Genomic DNA, 20299 nt, shown 5'->3' with positions numbered 1-20299 from the left:
ACAACCCTGAGCTGGCGCCCAATCAAAACTGCCTGAGCTTAGTGGGGTGGATGGGGCAGCTCCAGCTTGCAGAGTGGGACCAACACCCCAACGATGCAAACATTCCCCACCCAAGATGTAGACACATCATAGAATAGTTAGGGTTGGAAAGGACCTTAAGATCCAGGCTGGATACCCCCTTGGGTGTGCTCACAGGGCAGGGATAACCAGTGCTGCTGATGGACAAGCCCAGGGGATGCTCCTGGGGCCAGGAGCTGCCTGAGGAAGCCTCACCCCATGCTGGTCCTGGCAGGTTTCTGCAAGAACGACGAGAACCACGACGTGCGGCTCCACATTGAAGCCCTGCGCATCCCCCGGAGGGCAGAGGGGCCGGGCAGGAGCAGGCAGGTGGGTGAAGCCTTCTTTGCCATCTACCCCCGGCCCAACCAGCCCCACATGAAGCTCTCTGCCGGGCGGGACGAGGACTGGTACCGCTACAGCGGGGTGATGGCTCTGCTGCGGGTGGGCAGCAAGCAGCCGGCGATGCACTGCGGCCGCATGGCCTTCACCGCATCCCTGCACGAGCACCGCGCACCCTCTGCACTGGTGGTACCCACATCACTGTCCCCCAGCACCCAGGAGGACCAGCAAGCAGCAAGCCCCGCAGCAGCATCCCCAGCCCTGGACATCCCTGCATCCAGCCGCTTGCTCCATACACCAGAGTCTGCTTATCACTCGCTGCCCACTGAAGGTCATGCCTTCTCCCCACAGGTAGGGGGGCATGGATTTGGGGGCTGGAGATGCCATGCTCCAGGTAAACAAGAGCAGACTAGGCTGGTTTGGACAGGATTTAGCCCTAGCGTAGCTAGATGGCTCCACATAGGCACCAATTGGAGTAGGAAGCACAAAGAGAGAGATCTCCATAGCCTCCAGGAGTGTCTTTGGTAAAGAGCACTCCCCTACCTCAGTTTCCCCTCTCTCATTCCTCTGGGTAGAAACCTGATGCCTGCCCCCTGCCTACAACCATAGTTAGGGAGCATCTTTATCCAGGGCAGGAGCAAGGTGGGATAAGTTCAAAGTACAGGCAAGGTCTTGGTGGGACAACAATCACACAAGCAATGCCAGGAAGGTGGATCCTGCAGTCAAACCATGCTCAGAGCTGTAGGAGAAGAGCCTTTATGGGGTACTCACCTGGCTCTGCCCACCCCAGCTTGCTGCTGCACAGCGTTAACCATCCCCTACTAAAGATAAGGCCTACAGCTTATGCCAGACCTCACCCACAGTAGGACCAGAACCTCCAAGCCTTCTGAATCACCCTCACCTTCCCAGCAGGTGCAGGGCAGCCCCCTCCAACAGAGACCTCCTACCCCAAGGGAGATGCACCCCACAGCATCACTGTAGCCTCCTCTATCCTCCACTCTTAAGGGCTGCAAGCAGCCAGTCCCCATCAGAGGCAGCTGGGAGTGGGTGGGAGCTCTCTATAAAGGATGGAGGGAGGGCTGGGCTGCTGAGAGATTCATTGATAAGCTCATTTTTTAATAAGAATAGGTTTGGGGGGTTTCTCCCCTCTTCCTGAGACAGCTGGGGCTGTGGAGCAGCAATCCCTAGGGATCACGGGGTCTCTAAGTCTCAAATAAATGGTTTTGGGGTGGTTATGGCTGTTTTGGTGGCAAGGAAAAGATTTCCCCTTGAAGGGTGCATTCCTAAGCCCACATGTTAGAGGATGGAGCTGGGATGCAGAGGAGTGTGTCTGGGGTATGGGGGGGATGCTATGGGCAGGACTGGGAAAAGGGATGCTGGAGCACCGAGCTGGGTCTCCAAGTCCTTCCTCCTACCCACAGAGGCTGCAGGCTGGCCCTGCACTTGGCTCCTCCCCGGAGCTCCCGAGTGGCTCAGCAGATGAGCATCCTTCCTCTTCCTCCTCCTCTTCCTCGGTGGCTGTGCCCGCTGCACTGAGCTGCAGCAGCTTCCACCTCTCCTCGCCAGGCTCCAGCCCGGATCTGGCCTCTTCTCCAGTGCAGGTGAGTGCAGCCGGTGGAGAAGACACCATCCTGAATAGGATGTGGTGCTATTACTCAGAGTAGCTTCCCATTAGAGCCTGGGGTGCAAGGGGACAAGGTCACCTCCACCCTTTCCCTGCTCAGCGTGGGTACCAGTGCTGCTCCTGCTCCCAGGCCATTGCATCCCTGGCCTGGCTGTGGAGATGGGGAAATGAGACACCAAACCTTGCCCTTCTAATACCAAAAGGCATTGCTGCTGTCCCCAGGCAAGGGATGGTGTCACCTAGAAGCAGTTTTCCTGGCATCTGCAGTTGACTTAAGTATTTCATCTTGCAGCTCCAACGTAGACTCCTAAAACCTTGGAGTTTAGAAGTTCTAGAAGCCATAGGGCAGGGCTGACATAATCTGTATTTCTTGCCCCTTAGTTACGTTAAAAGCTGACTAAATAAAGGAAAATAAGACAACCCTTACACCAGGGGCTCCGTTTCCTGCATCTCGCTGTAAGAATAACAGGTCCACTGATGAAGGCGTTGTCCACGCTGCTCTGAAGTGTCTCATACACCTGTGAAAACATTGCTTGGGGAAGCTGGATTACAGCACCGGAGATGGGCTTGATCTTATGAACCCTCCCCAGGCATCCTCTGGGCTCTCTTCCCCTTCCAGGGAGTGCCCCATGTTTTCCAGTGGGCATGGTGGGCTCGATGGCAAGGTCTTCTGCAGCAAATGCTGCTGCCTCAGGGATGGGGCTGGTGGCCCTTACTGAGCACGGAGCTAAGGGGTCCTGTGGTGACGTGACAAGGGTCTCCACAGGTGGTGGCTCCTATCACAAGGATGTCCTCAGTGTGCTTCTTGGTCCTGGTGACTGCATTGGTAGTGTTGTGGGGTAAAACTTAGCTTGACATCCCTCTCCCCTGCAGGGTACCCTGCTGCTGCAGTGCAGGGCACCTTCATGCCTCAGCTCCATCCCTTGTACGAGATAAACGTGTTGCTGATGCCTCTGGGGCACTTGGTCCATGTGTTTCACATGGGAGTGCTCCAGCCCTGCTGAGCTGCTCTCCAGGGCAGCTGCCTGCTCCTTGTGCCGCAGGCAGGATGCTGAGCATCTCCGGCCCCTGGAGCAACTCCTCGCCCTTCCCAGCACTTGGATGTGCTATCCCTGCTCTGATCAGCTGCAGATTTACTGCCCAGAAAGGCTGATTAGCGAGACCTGATTGAGTTTGCTCAGCAAACGTCTAGACGGAAACTCTTTGGAGCTGCTGAAATCGATGGCAATCGGCTGAGATGCGGAGCGGGATGCGGAGCCGCGCCAGGGGCGTCAAGGCGAGGAGGAGGCATTAGCAAATGCAATTGTGCTGCTGGGCCCCCGGAGGGAATGCGATAAATCACCTGCTGCTGATGTCACCCAGCAAGTATGTGCCAGGATGGGGTTTATTTAGGAATTAAAAGCAGAGCAGCAGGGAGGCTGTTGGCTCCCGGGCCCACTGGGGGGCTGGAGTGATGGAAAATGGGTTGGAGGGCGGTTATGGGGAAAGGGGTGGACCAGGTGGAGCTGGGGGGGGGGGGGGTTTAATCTCCTAAAGCACTCCTGGGATGCTGCAGTCCCGGGAGAGTTGAAGTTATGGGAGCTGCTTGTCAGTCCGGAGCTGGTTTAGTTCTTGGTGGTCCAAACGTGCATCTCAAAGCATCATGTGTTGAGCCCGCAGCACACACTGAAGATGAGCCCTAAGCTGAAATTCGAAAGCCTAAAAAGCGTCCTGAATTCAGGCAGGACTCGTGTGATCGATGGTTTGGGGAGTCAATGATGCTGAGGGGCAACTTCAGAGGAGCGAGGGGTCCCTGAGAGCAGGGCTGCTGCTTGGATGAGTATCCGTGTATTGCATCCATCTGTTTTGCTTTCCCCAATGGCAAAGACATGAGGGCGCATCCCAGCGGGAGACCAGCTCCTTGATGCTGCCTCTGTGCTGAGCATCTCATCTGCAGGGCAGTGGGGGTGATGGATGGGTGCTGAGCTCCACATGAAAGGCCAAGTCACGGGGATAACGATTTTTCTCATCTCCCCGCAACCTGTGGATAATGTATTCCGAGGCACGAAGCAGGAGGCTCTGTTGGCTCTTCAAATGCCTTGTGTGTGTTGCGGAGCCAGACGGCTCCCTCATTGTCCCAGAACCTGGTCATGGCACCAGCAGATCGATTGTGTGCCATGGATGATCTCTCAGTCACTGTGTGGAGCCGTCAGCCCCTGGGATACTGCCCTGTAGGGCCAGGCCAAGTGGAATGGCTTTAACCTGCCCGAGGGGAGACTGAGCTGAGCTCTTAGGCAGAAGCTCTTCCCTGTGAGGGTGCTGAGGCGCTGGCACAGGGTGCCCAGAGAAGCTGTGGCTGCCCCATCCCTGGCAGTGTTCAAGGCCAGGTTGGACACAGGGGCTTGGAGCAAGCTGCTCTAGGGGAAGGTGTCCCTGCCCGTGGCAGGGGTTGGGACTGGAGGAGCTTTAAGGCCCCTTCCAACCCAAAACACTTCGCCCCCCCCCAGCCTGGCAGGGATGGAGGCTGGGACTGGGCTCACCAGGACCCTTGGGGGCCCGGCAGCAGAGCACAGGGCTCAGTTATGGGGACTCAGCCCCCAGGTCAGCAGAAGTCCGTCCCTTCCCCTGGGAACTGCTCCCGTTTCACAGGCAGCAGGTCCACGTGGAGCTGGGGATAGGGAGCCAGCTCTGGGAGATCTCCTTGGCACTTGGGCTTGGTTGCAAGCTGGTTTGTTTCCAGTCTCCCTGGACCAGCTGGCAGCGAGGCACCCATCCCAACACAGCAATCTGCTGCTGTCGGGGTACAAGGAATCGCAGCAAACAAATGGGTTTGCACACAGCTTGTTTCCCACCCTGGAAGAGCAGCGGGGTATCAGGAAGCTGGTGCTTCCCGTGGTCAGCCCACCCCATCCGTGCCATGCAAGGCTGACTGTGACTCGTGGAGCTTCGATAGGTCTGAAAAATGGGACCAAACCCACCCCTGGGCCTGATTGTGCTTTGTTTCATCCCTTTGGATTCCCCATGAAGCTACAGTTTCCCTAGGAAAGCGTGTGTGGTGTAACATAAATCCCAGGGATGAGCAAAAACCGTCCCTTTGTTTCTTTAAGCAGGATACAGAAAGCAAAGCAGTGACTGTACTTCAGGCACAGGGATCTGGAAGGGTCTGAGCCACAGCTGCACTGCTTGGCCCCTTTTTGGGGTGGGTTCAAGCTGGAGCCTCCTTATTGCCTGCAGAGGGGATCCCAGGAACCCTTTCCCCATCCAGATGTGGATGACAGGCTGTGAACTGAGTTCACTTGCCGGCTCCACTGCCTTTTGGTGGGGAGCAGAGCGCAGCCCTGGGGTCTGCTGACTGCTTCAAAGCCAACCCAGACCCCATTGCAAGCCTGGCTCAACCATCTGGCTCTGCCGAGGGGCTGGTTTGGGTGAGAGACATTGAGTTTGTGTCCATGGCAGGGCTCAAGGCCAGGCTGGACAGGGCTTGGAGCAAGCTGCTCTAGTGGAAGGGGTCCCTGCCCGTGGCAGGGGTTGGAACTGGGTGATTTTAAGTTCCTTTCCAACCCAAACCATTCCATGATCCTCTCTGCAGTGATGGGGGCAGCAGGGCTGCAAGGCAGGGCAAGGATGCTTGTGCTGGATGCAGCTGCCCTCACCATGTGCCCCATCTCACCGAGTGATGATGGTGGATAAAAGCTTCTGTCCTCCCATTACCGGGGAGCAGAGCTGGGGCAGAGGTCTCTGTTAGCGGGTGATGGATGGCACGTGTCGCCTGGCCAGCTCATCCATCACTCATCCCAGTGACAGCAGCCATCACAGGCAGGGCGGAAGGGGTCCAGCCCTGACAACAGGGTGAGGGGCTGGGCCTGCCTCCACTCACTGAAAGCCCAATGAGGCTGAAAAACAAACTTTGCTGACAGGGCTCGCCCCAGGATGTGGCAGAGATGAATAACGCTGCTCTGGTGAGCAATTTGTAGGGCTTTGAAAAGCTGTCAGCCTGGGGAGGAGCGCGCCTTGACGGGTTCATCGGGGACTTTGCCTTCCTCCGCATCCCTGCATCATTCCTGTGCCGGAGGGACCAGGGTAAAGGCGGCCTGAAGCAAACGGCTTTGGGGTGCTGCTTGCAGAGCTTTGATTTGCTGAAAGATGACTTTTGGGAGTGTGAGAATGAATGGTTTTAGTGATGTATTGAAAGGAAATGATGTTCCCTAAATAACACTGAGGACCTGAGGCTGCTTGGTCCAAACGTCCTGTTCTCCACATGCTTCTCCCTGCCCCGGTGGAGATCTGGCATGGAAATGGATGAGTGCAGGGTGGCAATTCATGTTTTCTTAGCTAAAATGGAGAAGCCAGATCCTCAAGAGGTTTCCCAAGCTGCTGCTCCATTTGCTTATCCCTAACTCTTTGGGTGCTCAAAGGAAACGCAGGCAGGCAGAGCGGTTGCTAGCTCTAATTCCTGCAATTTCAGTCATCATGTCGCTTTAAGTGTCAAATAACCGCCTTGATGAGAAAAGCAAATGGGGATAAAAAGAGAAAATTGCTCCGTTTTAAGAGGTAGGGGGGAGGAAATTGCACTGATGCTGCTGATAAATATAGAAAGTGTAGAACTCTCCTGATGGAGCAGCCGAGGTGGTGCTGGGCTGCTGGCCCATTTAATTATTTGACAGGTGAATTGGGAGTTTTCTACATAAATGGAAGGAAAATGAATTTGGCAATTTTTAGCCCAAAGGGATTCCCGGCCGGCGGCAATGATGCTCCCGGGGGAAACGGGCTCGGAGTCTGCATCCCTGTGTGCCGATGGGGGAGAGCATCCTTCCTCCCAGCGCTCTAAAACCACCCTGTGATCTCTAATGAGCTCCCGCAGGGTCCCCTCTAGGAAACAACTTGCTTAAAAATAAGAATAATAAAATATATCAAGCTCAGCCTGAATCCAAGGGAAAAATCCCCCCCCATCCCTGCAGCTGGCTGGGAAATGGGAGCAGAGCAGCGGTGTCTGCCCGCAGCAATGGGGGTTACTGGAGCGGGCTGAGGCTGGCAGGATGAAAGGATGAATAAAACAGTGTTTGCTTTCCTGCACTGCTTTTCTTCCTCTCGCTTTTGTTTTGCTGGGGATCTACAAAAGGGCTTTAAGCACCCGGGGTGCTTTTCCTCGGAGGATGATTTGAACCTGCTGCAGGAAGGTGTTGGGAAATACCCCTTGTAATACAATTGGGTTGAGCTCGGGCTGCCTCGGGCCATTGAGGAGCTGAAGTTCTCCAACCATATGGTTGTTTATCTTAGGGCTGTGTTTTGTGTCAGTCTAGAGCCTTTGCAGGGGGGAGAATAAGCTCGCTAGCTCCTAGAAACCCTGTGCGTGCCGGCTCCTGTCACTCGGGAAGCTGATGGCTGTTCCTTGTGTACCCATCTCTGTGTCATCCTAGAGGCTACTTCGCAAGGGCAAGGGCTTCTCCATCAGGGGTAGGTGTCATTGCAGGGGGCTGTGCTCTCCTCTCATCCCACACCAAACAGCTCCGAGGCACCAGGGAGCGAAACCTCAGAGGGAAAGAAGCACCTGGACCCATCAGGACAACAAACAGTGGATGAGCCCGTGACCCTTCCACCGCTGCATTGTGCAAAAGCTGCTTGCTTTGAAGGGCTCGCATCCCACTGCAACCACGTCCCTGCTTGAGGAACCGCGGTGCTGAGGATGCCCATCAGTGCAGCTCAGTGCTTCTCTCCCCGGGGTGGGAGCAGGGGTCGGAGGAAGAAGAGTGCTGATACTGTTTTAATCTTCCTTTTAACTGTAATTGCGTTGGGCCGGCTCCCCCGAGCTTGTTCCGGGAGATGCATTTTTCCCAGCTAGATTGCTTTCCTTGTTTTGCTCATTGGAGACAGGCCGGGGCCTGTGTCATGCCAGCTCTGCATTAATAGAGCCTCAAATGAGATTTCACAGCCTCAAATCTGATTAGCACCCAGGCTCCGGTTGCTTTGGAGAGCGGGGCAGACAGGCGAGGAGCCGTGATGCTCGAAGGGGGTGCAAACCCATACGGATGTGGGATGTTACATTGCACCCTGACACACTGGGCTTGTGGGACTGACACGGGACATGGGGATAGCAGGGCATGGAGCGATGCATCTCCCACCCCTAGAAGCCAGGAATTCCGGGTGCTCAATTGTCCCTCACGCAGCATGTTGGGAGAAGGTGAGTCTGGGCAAAGCAGCTGCATCTGCTCACCCACCAGCCACCGCGTCCTTGCTGTAAACCCACATTTCATCCCATTTTGCTGCCTGATGATGTGTAAAATCCCTTTCCCTGTCCCAGTTCCCTGTGCCTGGAGGTGCGCTCTTGCTCGCTGTTGTGATACAGCCACGATAGGCTGCTCGCCCCTGTTATCAGGAGATGCTCTGTGGTGTCCTCTTACATCCCAGAGCCCTGAAGTGCAGCCCTGAAAGGTGGCTGGATCAGTTAGGATGTGCCAAGGGACACCTGAAGATGCAGCATCCTCAGGCTGGCCTGGCTCTGGGATGTCCTGGCTGTGCTCCGGCCCTACCTTGTGTTCGGATGTCCCATGGTGCTGGAGGTGTAACCTATGGCCTCATCCTGCTGCTTGTTTAAAGCCAAGTGGCACTTTATTCCCCATCCTCTCGGCTGCCAGGGGAGGGGAAGCAGCTTGCCGGTGTTTAGCTGCCGTAAGGAGGCTTAAAAGGAGCCTGGGGAGACATCACATAGGAAAACTCACCCCAGCCCCAGTCCATCTTCGCTTATGGAGCCTACTATTATTTTATGAAGTCTCAGGAGGAGGATAAAGCTGACACGTTCCCAACAGCAGCTCATAAATTGCCAGGGGCAGGGAGGAGCTCGGGGCTGTGAATGCTCCCACCATAGAGGAGCAGATCCCTCCTCCTGCAACAGCGGCATCACTCCTGGCTTTAGGAGGCTTGTGGGGCTCTCTATGAAGAACCAGGAGGGTCCTAACTCTTCCATGGCAGGGCAGGGACCGGTGTTTTCTCCTGCGTAGCAGTGGTGCATCATCCCGAGGAGCCTCTGGTCTTGTGCTGCTCAATGAACATAAGGAATGAAACCTCTTGCTGCGGGCAGGGGTGAAGCTGCGATGGAGGAGCCCTGCAGGACCGTGCCTGGAGGTCCCTGCTGGCTCCCGGCCCGGGCTGTCCTCCCCAAACTAAACGGCGGGCTCTTGAGGCTATTTATGTCTTGTCAGCTCGCAGCCAGAAGCAATTTAATCTTGGCTGAGCGCTGCTGTAGAGGAGCTGTCTGGGCTCCGATGCTTCGGTCCTGATGATAAAGAGTTGATAGGAAAACAAATTAGGATGATGGCAGCTCCGGCAGCCCCGTTAATCAACCTCCCCACAACATCGCAGGCTGCATAATGAATAATCAGCATCGAGGATGCTTTAAGGGGTGGCTTGGGGTTAAGGTGCTGTGTGGGATCAGCATGCCATGCTCAGGGAATGCTCCAATGGACCTCAAACTTATGGTGGGACCCAAGCTGAGACCCTCAGGAATAAGGGAACTGTGTTTTGACTCTACCTCCACAAACAACAGGTTGCAAACTCCTGGCTAAGAGCCCTTGGCTTCGCAGGGATGGAGAAGTTGTTCTTCCAGCTGAGTAAAAGCTGCAAAACAAGCGTAGGCTCTACCTGGCACCTCCTTTCTGGAAGGAATACTGAGTTTCCTCCTGGCTTTAATAGCGACTGGGGTTTATTTCAGCAGTTAATCACAGCCTTGCTGCAGGTTTCGGGTACCAGTTGCCTACAAAGCCTGGCATTGTTCGTGCCTGCTATATTTAAACTGTTTTGTTCTGCTGAGCTTTACTTAGCTTTAGGCTCATTCATTTTCCATCAAAACCCCTCACTAATTGTCATGCTGTAACCCTTGCAGCGATAAAACCTTGTTTTCCAGGGAGATGTGAATATGAGTGGTGGGTATGAAGGTGTGTGCTAAGAAACCTGTGTCTGGTATCTGGAATGTGGAAGAAAATAGGGAAAATTGTCCCAGAATAACGAGCTGGAGCTGTAAATAAGCATCACAGCTTCGGTTCTGGGTTCCATCAGCCAGCTCAGATGTGTGCAAGCAATCCAAAACAGGGCTGTTTCCCCACTCAGCCAGCTGGAATACCTCTGGATTGGGATTTTAGGGAGTAATTGGGATGCAAATACTCACTAAAATTCCAAAGCTGGAGCCTGAACAGATGCTTTTATGGAAGGAGAGATGGGTCTCCAGGGAGAGCATCCCTGCCTGCACTCCTGTGCATGCTTCCTGCCTGTATATCCAGCATCCTGCCTCTTGGAAGGGGCCTTCTACCCAAGTCTGTGCTTTCATCCTCTTTCCCCCAGCTCCATCCTGTATTTTCCCTCTTTGCCAATGCCAGGATGAGGCAAAACCATAGCCCCCACACACACACACTTTTCCCTGCCTCTCTGGCAAAGCCTTGGGAAGGCACAGGGACAGGCTGCCCTGTGCTTCTGGGGGCTCAGGGGGTGCTGGGGTAGAGTGTGGAGCCGCTGTGGCTGTTACCGGGGAGCGTCTGTGCCCGTGGGGGTTGACCTGACAGCCATCATCCCACATCAGGTCAAGAAAACCTGTAATTTCCCCTCTCCATCAGCATTGCTGGGCGGGGGGATAATTGCCATGGAGCTGGAGCCAGGGTGGGATTGAGATCCATCCACGGGGCAGGTCAGGGAATCCTCCCCCACTTTGTGTGCCTGCTCCTTCGGTCCCGCTTTCTGGCTGTCACGGATGCAGAGCCTGTCCCCAGCACCCACCCCGAGCTCCAGCTGGTTTCTGAGCTGACAGCAAAGAAATAAGGGGGGGGAAAACCTGCTTTCAGTGTGTTTTCCAAGCTGTTGCTGGTCGGAGCTCTCAGGTTTCCATCCTGAACGCGGTCCTCACGTTTGGGCTCGCATCCCCCACGGCAGCAGGTCACCTCCACGCTGCCAAGCCCATCACCATCCGCCTTGGGAGAGACAAGGGAGAGGGTTTAGGACACACCAGCCCCCCATTATGGAGTTTGGAGGCAAAGCCACGCGTCGGAGGGGATTTGCAGGCAGCGGCTTTGAGAAGCCCGCGGGGATGTTGATGGGCTGGAGCTCCTTGCTCAACCCCAGGAGGTCAGCGGGATGCACGCAGGGTTTGCTCTGCAGGCTCTGAAGTGATGCAGGGTGGCTTTTAACCCCTTAGCCACGGCCCTGTGCGGTGTTCGATGCATTCATGCTGCGTGCTGGCCAAGGCGAGGATGCAGGCGGTGGGGACAGGGCTGTCTCTCACTTGGAAAGGGTGTGATGGGAGCAGGGACAGTCCCCCCATGTGTGAGGAGCGGCAGCTTGCGGCTCTGCTGCTCCTTATCACATCAGCTGGTGGGAATTAATGAGATGGGGAGGGGGAGCTGCCGCATTCGCCCCTTTTCCCCCCTGGATTGGGCTGGGATCCCAGTTCCTGCAGGAGCCCCATGAATTGCAGAGATGGCTGGGCTGGAGAAGGGGGAGCGGGGGCAGCTGTTGGCAGGTCAGAGGGCTGGGAGGGGAAGTGGAGGTGCTTTAGGTTATAGAGTCACAGAACCCCAACCTGGTTTGGGTTGAAGGGACCTTAAAGCTCCTCCAGCTCCAACCCCTGCCATGGGCAGGGACACCTTCCACTAGAGCAGCTTGCTCCAAGCCCCTGTGTCCAACCTGGCCTTGAGCACTGCCAGGGATGGGGCAGCCACAGCTTCTCTGGGCACCCTGTGCCAGCGCCTCAGCACCCTCACAGGGAAGCAATAGATGGCAAATCCTAGTCTTGGTGACCTGGCGAGGGGTCTTTGGGACCACGGTGTAGCTGGCCCCAGTGGGGCCATGCAGGGCAGGGATCCTGGACTGGTTTCACCCCAGCAGGATGCTCTCATGCTGCTGGTGTCCTCCCAGGAAGCCTGGCACATTGTGTCCCTGCAATGGCATGGGGACATCCACAGTGCAGAGCCGCAGCTGCGCCCTGGGGACAGGGAAGAGGCAGCTGTGATGGGGATGTGCTGGGGACACCATCTCCTCAGCTTGTTCTCCTCCCTCCAGGCTTTCAGCATTGAACAGGGGACACGTCTGGGTCATGGGGACGTGCTGGGGATGTCATCTCCCCAGTCTGGGCTCCCAGCATTGAGCTGGGGCCATGGGGATGAGGTTGGGTGACAGGGAGATGCCTGTGCTCCCCACATTGATCTCTTCTGCTTGCTCCCAGCAGGTATCCACATCCCCTGCTGGGACAGGGGACCCCAGCCATGCACCGGTGGCCGGTGGGGGCCATGTGGCCCGTGTGGGGAAGGAATCCATCACCATCATCTTCCATGGTGCCAGCAACCTGCCAGCCACACGGGAGGGCCGGGTGCCATGGCCATACGTTGTCATGTGAGTACCCAGCATCTATGAAGGGGGACAGTGGGGACAGAGAGAAAGGGTTTAGGAGCTGTTATTAACCTTTGCAAGCCTAAATGAGGGGGAAACCTCTTTAATGGTGCATGCACAAGCACCACCTCCATAGGATGCTCACTGTGGGGAGAGGAGCCAGGATGGCAAAAGGCAAGGAATGGGCCACCTTGGCTTGCGTGGGCATCAGGAAGAAAGCATTCCTAATATTGAAAGTATAAAATGATGTCAAAGAATCCACAGGGTAAGGCTGCCTGGATTTCAGGATGATATCACAATAAATAAAAGAGTGTTTTAATAAATAAAACAGAATGCTTGGGTAAAGAGAACTTGGCTCCTCGTGCATTATGCATGTGCCAGGGGACTCAATTAGCCGGTCAGGCTTTGGTCTGTGTTAAGAGGGAGGCCGCTCTGCTCAACACTGCTGCAGGGTGAGCCCACGTTCCCAAAGAGCCTTTCCAGGAGGCAGAAAAGCTTTGGCATTGCTTCCCATGGAAAAGGGGGGAGAAAGCGGCTGTCAGTGGCTTCAGAGCATCTCCCGGCTGCAGAGCTGGGTTTCTCTGGGTCAGTGCTGGGGCAAGCTGGTACCCAGGTACCAGGCAACAGGCGTGGGGCTCATCCACTGGGGGCAATCAGCCTGGAAACATCTCCTCTGCAAACATGTGGAGCAAACTGTTGCTTGCTGGGCGTTTTCCAGCGCAGAGACCCTCAGCTCTGCAGTGAAGGGGGCTCTGAGGCCTGTCGGGGTGGCACAGCGGCAGCCCCACGGCGCCCGGTGCCAGCTGCATCCCGGAGTCTCCTGGGCAGGAGGGATGCATCTCTCCATCGCGATTTTGCCAGCCAGGGCTGGCTGGCACCTGCAGCCCGATGGGAGCTGGATGGTGTGGGGCTGGCAGCCCCCACTGCAGCCCCTCCATCACCCCTTCCCCTCTTCCCCCCCCCCCCCCCCATAACAAGGACCCGCTCTCAGCCCAAGTAACTCCCCCACAGGAGTTGTCTCTATTTCCATAAACCAATTATACCCAGATGATCTCAGGAGATTTAAACATCAATATCCTAAATGATAGCACGAGGGTGGCGTGTGATTGTTGCATCTCTCTTTACATTCTGGTGCTGCTCCATCACCGCATTGCCATGGTAACAGGGGAGTGATGGAGGGGAGGGTGGTATTAGGGATGCAGGACACATGAGGGGCCTTTTAGTAACCATAGTGAGGGAGCCAAGGCAGAAGGGAATCAGTTATTGTTTCCCAGGGCACTTGCTTTTGAAGGAGAGTAGCATGTTGCAGTTAAAAGGTGGGGTTTATAGATGACAAGCAGAAGCAGTTGGTGGATGGGGACCTGATGGCAGCTGATCCCCCCCCCAGAGCTGCTGGGTACCACCAGTGGAGCCAGCCTGAGCTCAAACTGAGCATCACCAGAGCATCAATCCCCAAAATCAGGAGTGGGATGGGAGGAATTGAGCAATCCCACTCCCACCAGCCCTTTGTGGCTGTGCCCAGTTGCTCATGCCCGGACTTGGCATCCCACATCCATAGCTGTGTCCATCCACTCACTATTCCTGCTCCATAGTTGTGTGCACTGCTTCCAGCTCTCTGTGCAGAGGGTTGGGGAGGGAATGGCTCAGTAGAGTGAACCTGAAAGACCCCTAGGAGAAGGAGAACCTGTGCAGGCATCCAGATAGGCTTTGGCTCATCCCTGCCCTGGAGAGGATGGGGCTTCTGCTCCACGGATGCTGCGGGGATGCGGCAGTGGCTTGGCTCTGATCCTCATCCGTAGAGCGCTGAGCAAATCCCCACTTGCTGCTTTCAGGGGCACCTGTGGGCTTGCTCCACATCTTCTTTCACTCACAAACTGCTCCTGGACCGGTGTGATGCAGGGATGACCTTGGCTTGCTTTGCCATTAACATGTTTGCAATTAACAGCACAAAGAGGCCGGCTCTGTCCGGTTTCTCCTCCACATCGAGTACCACAAAAGCACCTCCTCACTCCTTCCTTTCTGTTCTTCAGCACCAAGAAACTCAAGGTCGGTGCTGAATGCACCATCTGCTCCCAGCCAGGGGAATGGGGACTCCAATGTCAATGGGTTTGCTATGCAGGCAGTGGTCCTGGCTGTGGCGTGGATGGGATGCTCCACCTCGGAAGGGGTTAGGGCGCTCCTGCAAGCAAAGTCTTCTTGCTCTGCCATGCACCCAGAAATAAACCCAGGGCTCAGCTGATAACCCTGGAGCAAGGGGGGTGGGAAGTGGGAGTTTGGGGGTCCCCTCCTTGCCCCAGCACTTGGCTTAGGTCATGGTGGGATGAAGATGGAGCCAGCGTTAGAGGGTCAGGAGCAATGTGAAAATGGGGTTTCTCACATGAGCAATTCTCCCTTTCTCATTCTGCACCTGCTCAGCATCCCTCTTACACCTCTGCCCCGAGCACAATGGTGGGAGCAGCATTGCCTTCTCCAGGGCCACATCCTGCACCACCACATGAGCGTGTATCGGTCCTGCAGCCATGGCCATGCTACACAGGGGGTTTGTGCCCGCACCACCACATTGCCACTGCAGGGATGTCCGCCCCAGGAAATAACTTGCCCTGCAGAGATGAAACCTTGGGATGCCAGATGAATGTTTAGGCTGGGTCTGGCCCTTTGCTGTGCCCTGGGTACTGCACGCAGCGCCGTGCTGCGTGACACTGTCCCCACGTGCTGCAGCTGAGACATTGATGTATAAGAACTCCCTGGGGGCGGCCGTCTTTACCCTTTATCTTTATCTCTCATCACGGCAGTGGGTGGCTGGTGCCTCCCCACATGCGTGGCAGCCTGCCCCAGCACAGGCAGGGAGGGATGCTGAGCACCAGAGGAGCGTCTCGTGGTCCATCCCAGCCAGGTCCTGCCCCAGGCCATGAAATCTGCAGTGCCTGCTTGCTGCAGACCCCGTCTCCTGCCCCTCCAGGTCCGTGGTGAGGAGGAGACATCAAACCATCTCCCCTCTCTGCCATTCCTGCTGCCCCCGGCCTGTTCATTTGATTCTGAAGCACATCCCCATGTGTTGTGGAGGTTTTCCCCACCCCCTCCCCACTTCACAGCTCTTTTTGAATGCGCTCTCATCCTTAGGCAAGTCTATAATGAAGGGGGCCCAGAGCAGCCTGTTCTCACCCTCCTCCTCCTCCCACCCCCCAGCCCAGGTTTGCCTTCATTCGGACTCCAAGCACGTTGCTGGTAGAGCAAATCCCCCACAGAGCTCATTACTGGAGAGCCCGTTCCCTTCCAGCCCCTCTACAACTGGTGCCAGCCCAATGCTAATTCCCACCTGGCAGAGCCGGACGGCTCGGCTCCATCCCTTCAGGATGCAGGTGGGCTTCTCCATGGGGAAGGGAACACGTGGGACATGTGAGAGGAGCATGGGATGTCGATGCAGCGTGGCTGAGGGTCCATTCAGCAATGAGAAGGGATGGAGGTCTTGCAAGCATAGAGCATCCTCCCATCCATCTGGGATGAACCTGCTTGGTCCCACCACTACTTGGAGCTCATCCTGCAGCTGGAGGGACCTTTACCATCTCCTTTCCCCTGAGCTGGCATCTCCAGCTCCCAGCAGTGGCAAAGTGCCACCAGTGCTCTCAGCCACCAGTGTGCTCCCTAAGAGCTGTGCTGGCTCTGCTCCAGCAGGAGCTTTCCTAGGGAGCCAGCACTGGACACTTTATCGTCTTCATATCCAGAGCAACCTAACGACAGGGCTGGGGCATCTGTGTCACACTGACCTGACACCACGTCACCATCTCCCTTCACCCCAGGTCAGGGATGGAGAGGACTCGCGGTCACCATGGACCGCTCTACCATGCTCTTGGGATTCCCAGGATAACACCAAGAGGCTCCCTGGGTCCCCTTAAAGATCTGCCAGGGAGCGAGGGCATTATAATCATCAGCCAAACTCATGAGGAATTGATGGTCAATTGATACAAGTGAGAGGAACAACCCCAAACCAGGCCTCCACCAGCACAGATGAATTACTCAGGGCCCATGGCTGCTGTAATTAATGCTCAGCCTCGTTATGTGCTGACTTTAATGATGGCAGTCGTTAGCATTCAATCTTCTCCTTTCCCAGCAGCCTCCTCCCTGTCCCTTCATCAATACAGCACATAATTAGCCTCTGGGGTCTGAAATAGCCTTTTGGATAAAAGGGGCTACAAACCCCTTTTATCCAAGGGCTGGCTGCGCTGAGCTGGGACAGCGCTCATCCCTCTCCCAGCTCCCTGCTCACACATTCCCCTTCCACACCCAGCAACCAGCCTCTTTCACCTCCCTTTTCCTCCCAGTGAGACCAGCAGAGGGGATGAGCAGAAGCCGGAGGTGACCCGAGCATCCTCAGTGCCCACCCATGCACCCGCCTGGGAGGAGGAGGTGACGGTGGAAATGGATGCTGAAGATGTAGGGTGGGCAGGTGAGAGCATCGGGGACCATGGGGACAGGGGCGAGATGGGGCTCATCTCAAAGGGTTAATTTGGGGATATTAGGGAGCCCATGCACCCAGGCAGAGCGTGGCTGTGATGGGGACAAGTCATGCCCTGAGCCATGCATGGCTGTGGTGGCTTCAGAGTAGGACCAAGAGGGACATGCCTCTTGCTGCAGGATGGGGCAAGTGACAGTGTTGAGCTCCAAAGCATCCCATGGGAATAAGCATGAGGTGAGAGCATCCCACATCTTACCCCACTGCCGTCCTCACCCCTTGTATGGGTTGGACCCATGTCAGGGTGCTGCTACTCCCCGTGCTGGGCTGCTAAGTCTGTAACTGTAATAAAACTCATGGCATTAGGGGCTGGGATTTGATTCTAATCACACCCTTACAAAACCAACTGTGGGAGCCAATCTTCCCTTCACACCTAATCCCATTAGACCCTGACCTAAATGAAATTGAGGAGCTTTTGATGTGCTTTGGACCTGCCCCGTGCAGTACTGGGAGAGATGCTGGGACCTCCATCCCCTCTCTTCTGCCTCCTGGCATCCCCCAGATGTTCAGAGGTGTTCATCCCCCAGATGTTGAGACTGGAGGTGTCGTTTCCACATGCAGCTCACACCTTTTCTTGCCCAGAAATACAGTTTCCACCTTTTTTTTTGCCCATAAATACAGTTTCCATTGGTGGGGCTGCCAAACATGATCCATCACAGGCGATGAGTAGCAGAAAAGCCGCTTGTCTCTTGCTCGACCCTGGAACATCCTCCCTGGTGCTCTTTCCACAAGGAGCTGGGAGAAAAAGAGCATCTCCATATGAACCAAGCACTTGCTCAAAAGCAGGGGCTCGGGAAAGCGTGGTCCATGCTCTTACCTGGTCCATGCTCTTACCTGGTCCATGCTCTTACCTGGTCCATGCTCTTATCTGGTCCATCATCTTCATTTCAGGGGCGCACACAACCTGTGGCATCGCCAGGTTGGCCAAGCAGGAGTTAAGGCGGGTGCGTCGGCACTGTCATTAAGCTGGGGGAAGGGAAGCCCAAGTCTTGATGGCAGCATAAAGAGAGGGCGGTTTTCCCTTCCATCAGCTCCTTTTTTTGTCATAAAAGGCTCCTGGTGCTTGTCAAGTAAATTGCAGCTTTGCTTTAAACTCAAGGAAGAGCTGGGGGTGCCAGCACCCGTGGGGTGATGCTGCTGTGCTGGGGAACAGATGGGTACCGGGCACCCCTGAGAGGACAGGGGTGCACCATGGGCTGCCCCAGGGCAGGGATTGGGGATGGGGAGGTGGATTAGATGCATCAGTGGGAAATTCCGGCTTCTTAGATGGGAATCTGAGCTGCATCGGTGCCAGTTGCTCACAGGCTTTGCTTTCCTGGGGATGCCTTGGGAATGCTCTCGATGGCTCGTAGGGATCCATGTGTGTGTGTGTATGGGAACCCAGGATGGATGTAAATCCCATCCCTGTTCACCCCAACGTGACCTGTGAGGGGAAGGAGCTGCTGAGAATGGATCAATCCCCCCCTCATCTGTCCTTCCATCACCCAGACCTTCCCCAAACCTCTCCCCATGGCTTCACCCACTGTCCCCTTCCCCAGATCCCATGGGCAGCCCCACTCATCCTGACAGCTGACCCTCTCCCTTCCAGCCCTGACTCTCACCGTGGCAGATAAAGCCACCAAGGAGGCACTGGGGACATTCCAGCTGCCGGTGCGGCACCTCCAGCCCTTCCAGCCCCACCGCTGCAGGCTGGTGCTGGTAGGTACAGAGCCTGCCCCTGCATCCTCCTGCTTATTCCTGCTTATTACTTGGAGGTTCACCAGCTCTAGAGGAGGGTGGCAGGCAAAGAGAGCCTTGTGTAACGGTGTAATCCCGGTGGGAAAACCGAATTTGGCTGGGGAAGGTGCACAAAGAGGCTTGTGAGCTTCCCACAAGGTGAGAACAAGGCAGGCCTTGTGCGGGGCTTTTCCCATCTCCTCCAGTGGGAAAACAGGGAGGAAAAGCAATGGGATTGCTGGTTGGGAAGTGCTTTCACCCTCAGCATCCTGGGGAAGGAGATGTGGGACCGGGCTTTACATCAGAGCGTTCATTACGCAGGGGCTGCTGTGCATTAATCAGCACAGGCTCGTCCCCGGTTGCAGAGAGGAGCCCCTCCGTGGGGATTTCTCCATCCCAATGTGTTAACAGTTTGGGCTGGGTTTTGATAGCTCCCCGTGTGGCTGAGACCTGGGAAACTCACCCAAAACCTCCCCCAAAGCAGGCTCCCCTCTGCTGTTTGGCAGAAATGAGTTTCCTCTTCCCTGTACAGAGATTGGGAACGATTAAATATTTAAATGCAGTAGGATTTATTATATTGATCTTTTCCGGGAAGGCTCAGGGGCACTGTGAGCTTTCATCATCTCTTGGTGCTTCATTGTCAGCGATGGGCTGCCGGAGCGCTCGCATTTGGTGGCCTTGCCCCTTCCTCCTCCCATGGTTCACTCTCCTTCTCAAACAGCCAAGGACACAGGACCCTGTGGGGACGGTCCTGCACGTCACCATCACCCGCAAAGGGAGCTTCGTCCCTCGCTGTGATGGATTGAGCTATGTGGCCTTGGAGGTGAGAGGTGGTCCAAGATGGACAATAACATCGTGACCTGGGGAGGATGCTGCTGCATGTGGCTGTTGATGCTGATTTAGGGCAGCTTCTTCCCCCTCCCTTGTCTTCTGGTCCCTCACCGTGGACCCACAGGTGCTGCTGCAGGGACTGTCAGCCCCTTTGGCCACCCCTCCTGGGCCCCTGGTGGCTGTGGCCAGAGTTGTGACCAATGTTCAGGAGTACAAGTGAGTGATGGCCATGGGGGGCTGTTGGTGACACGGGTGGGGGACACTGGGCTTGGGTGCTATATCCCCCTCCCATGGTGCTTGGCTTGCCAGGAGTGGATGTGGCCCCACACATGCTGATTCTCTTCTTTTCCATCACTTACCAGGCGCCGCATGGAGAAGCATCCCACCTTTTGTCCTGGCATCACCCCCACCACCATCACATTCCCAGACCCTCCAGCAGCAGCCTTCTGCATCACCCGAGCTGCCAACCACGGCTACCCTCAGGTACAGGGCTGAGCACATAGAATCATGGAATTAACTAGGTTGGAAAAGACCTTTAAGATCATCAAGCCCAACCTTTACATCCATTGGGAAGCGCCAGTCTGGCAACACCCATCCTACTTGGGTACCGATGCGCATCCCTCCTTCAGCAGGGGAGCTGAGCACCCCATGCTGTAGGGGCAAAGCGATGCTTTGAGCATCAAGAGCACAGTGCTTACATCCGCCTCGCCCTGCCTGCAGAAACCCACAGGCAGCTCCTTGCTTGTGCCTTTGTCCTTCATTTTCCTCCCTGCTCTGCTCTCGCCTCCAGCTCGAGTGCTGCCTCTTGAAGGCAGAGACCTTCTCCTCCCCAGGCCTCAAGTACCACCGGCAGAGGCAGCGACATCATCAGAATA

General features: G+C 55.8%; 1 protein-coding gene across 1 annotated transcript in view; it reads left to right on the top strand.

Moving 5' to 3' along the window:
* The window catches only part of CCDC33 (coiled-coil domain containing 33), a 42521-nt gene that overhangs the window by 829 nt on the left and 21393 nt on the right, over nt 1-20299 (top strand). The window contains exons 2-9 of the mRNA XM_061447480.1: nt 293-750; nt 1821-2000; nt 12207-12370; nt 16687-16811; nt 18466-18575; nt 19315-19416; nt 19549-19640; nt 19787-19907. Of these exons, the coding sequence (XP_061303464.1) occupies nt 293-750; nt 1821-2000; nt 12207-12370; nt 16687-16811; nt 18466-18575; nt 19315-19416; nt 19549-19640; nt 19787-19907 (1352 nt within the window). The remainder of the gene's footprint in view (nt 1-292; nt 751-1820; nt 2001-12206; nt 12371-16686; nt 16812-18465; nt 18576-19314; nt 19417-19548; nt 19641-19786; nt 19908-20299) is intronic.

This window comes from Pezoporus flaviventris, unplaced genomic scaffold (assembly GCF_033815535.1).
Source record: "Pezoporus flaviventris isolate CSIRO_AGI_PZ_B2104156 unplaced genomic scaffold, CSIRO_AGI_Pfla_v1 ptg000006l, whole genome shotgun sequence".
NCBI classification, from domain to species: domain Eukaryota; kingdom Metazoa; phylum Chordata; class Aves; order Psittaciformes; family Psittacidae; genus Pezoporus; species Pezoporus flaviventris.
Note: the sequence above shows the minus strand (reverse complement) of the source record. Positions and strands in the feature narration are given on the sequence as shown.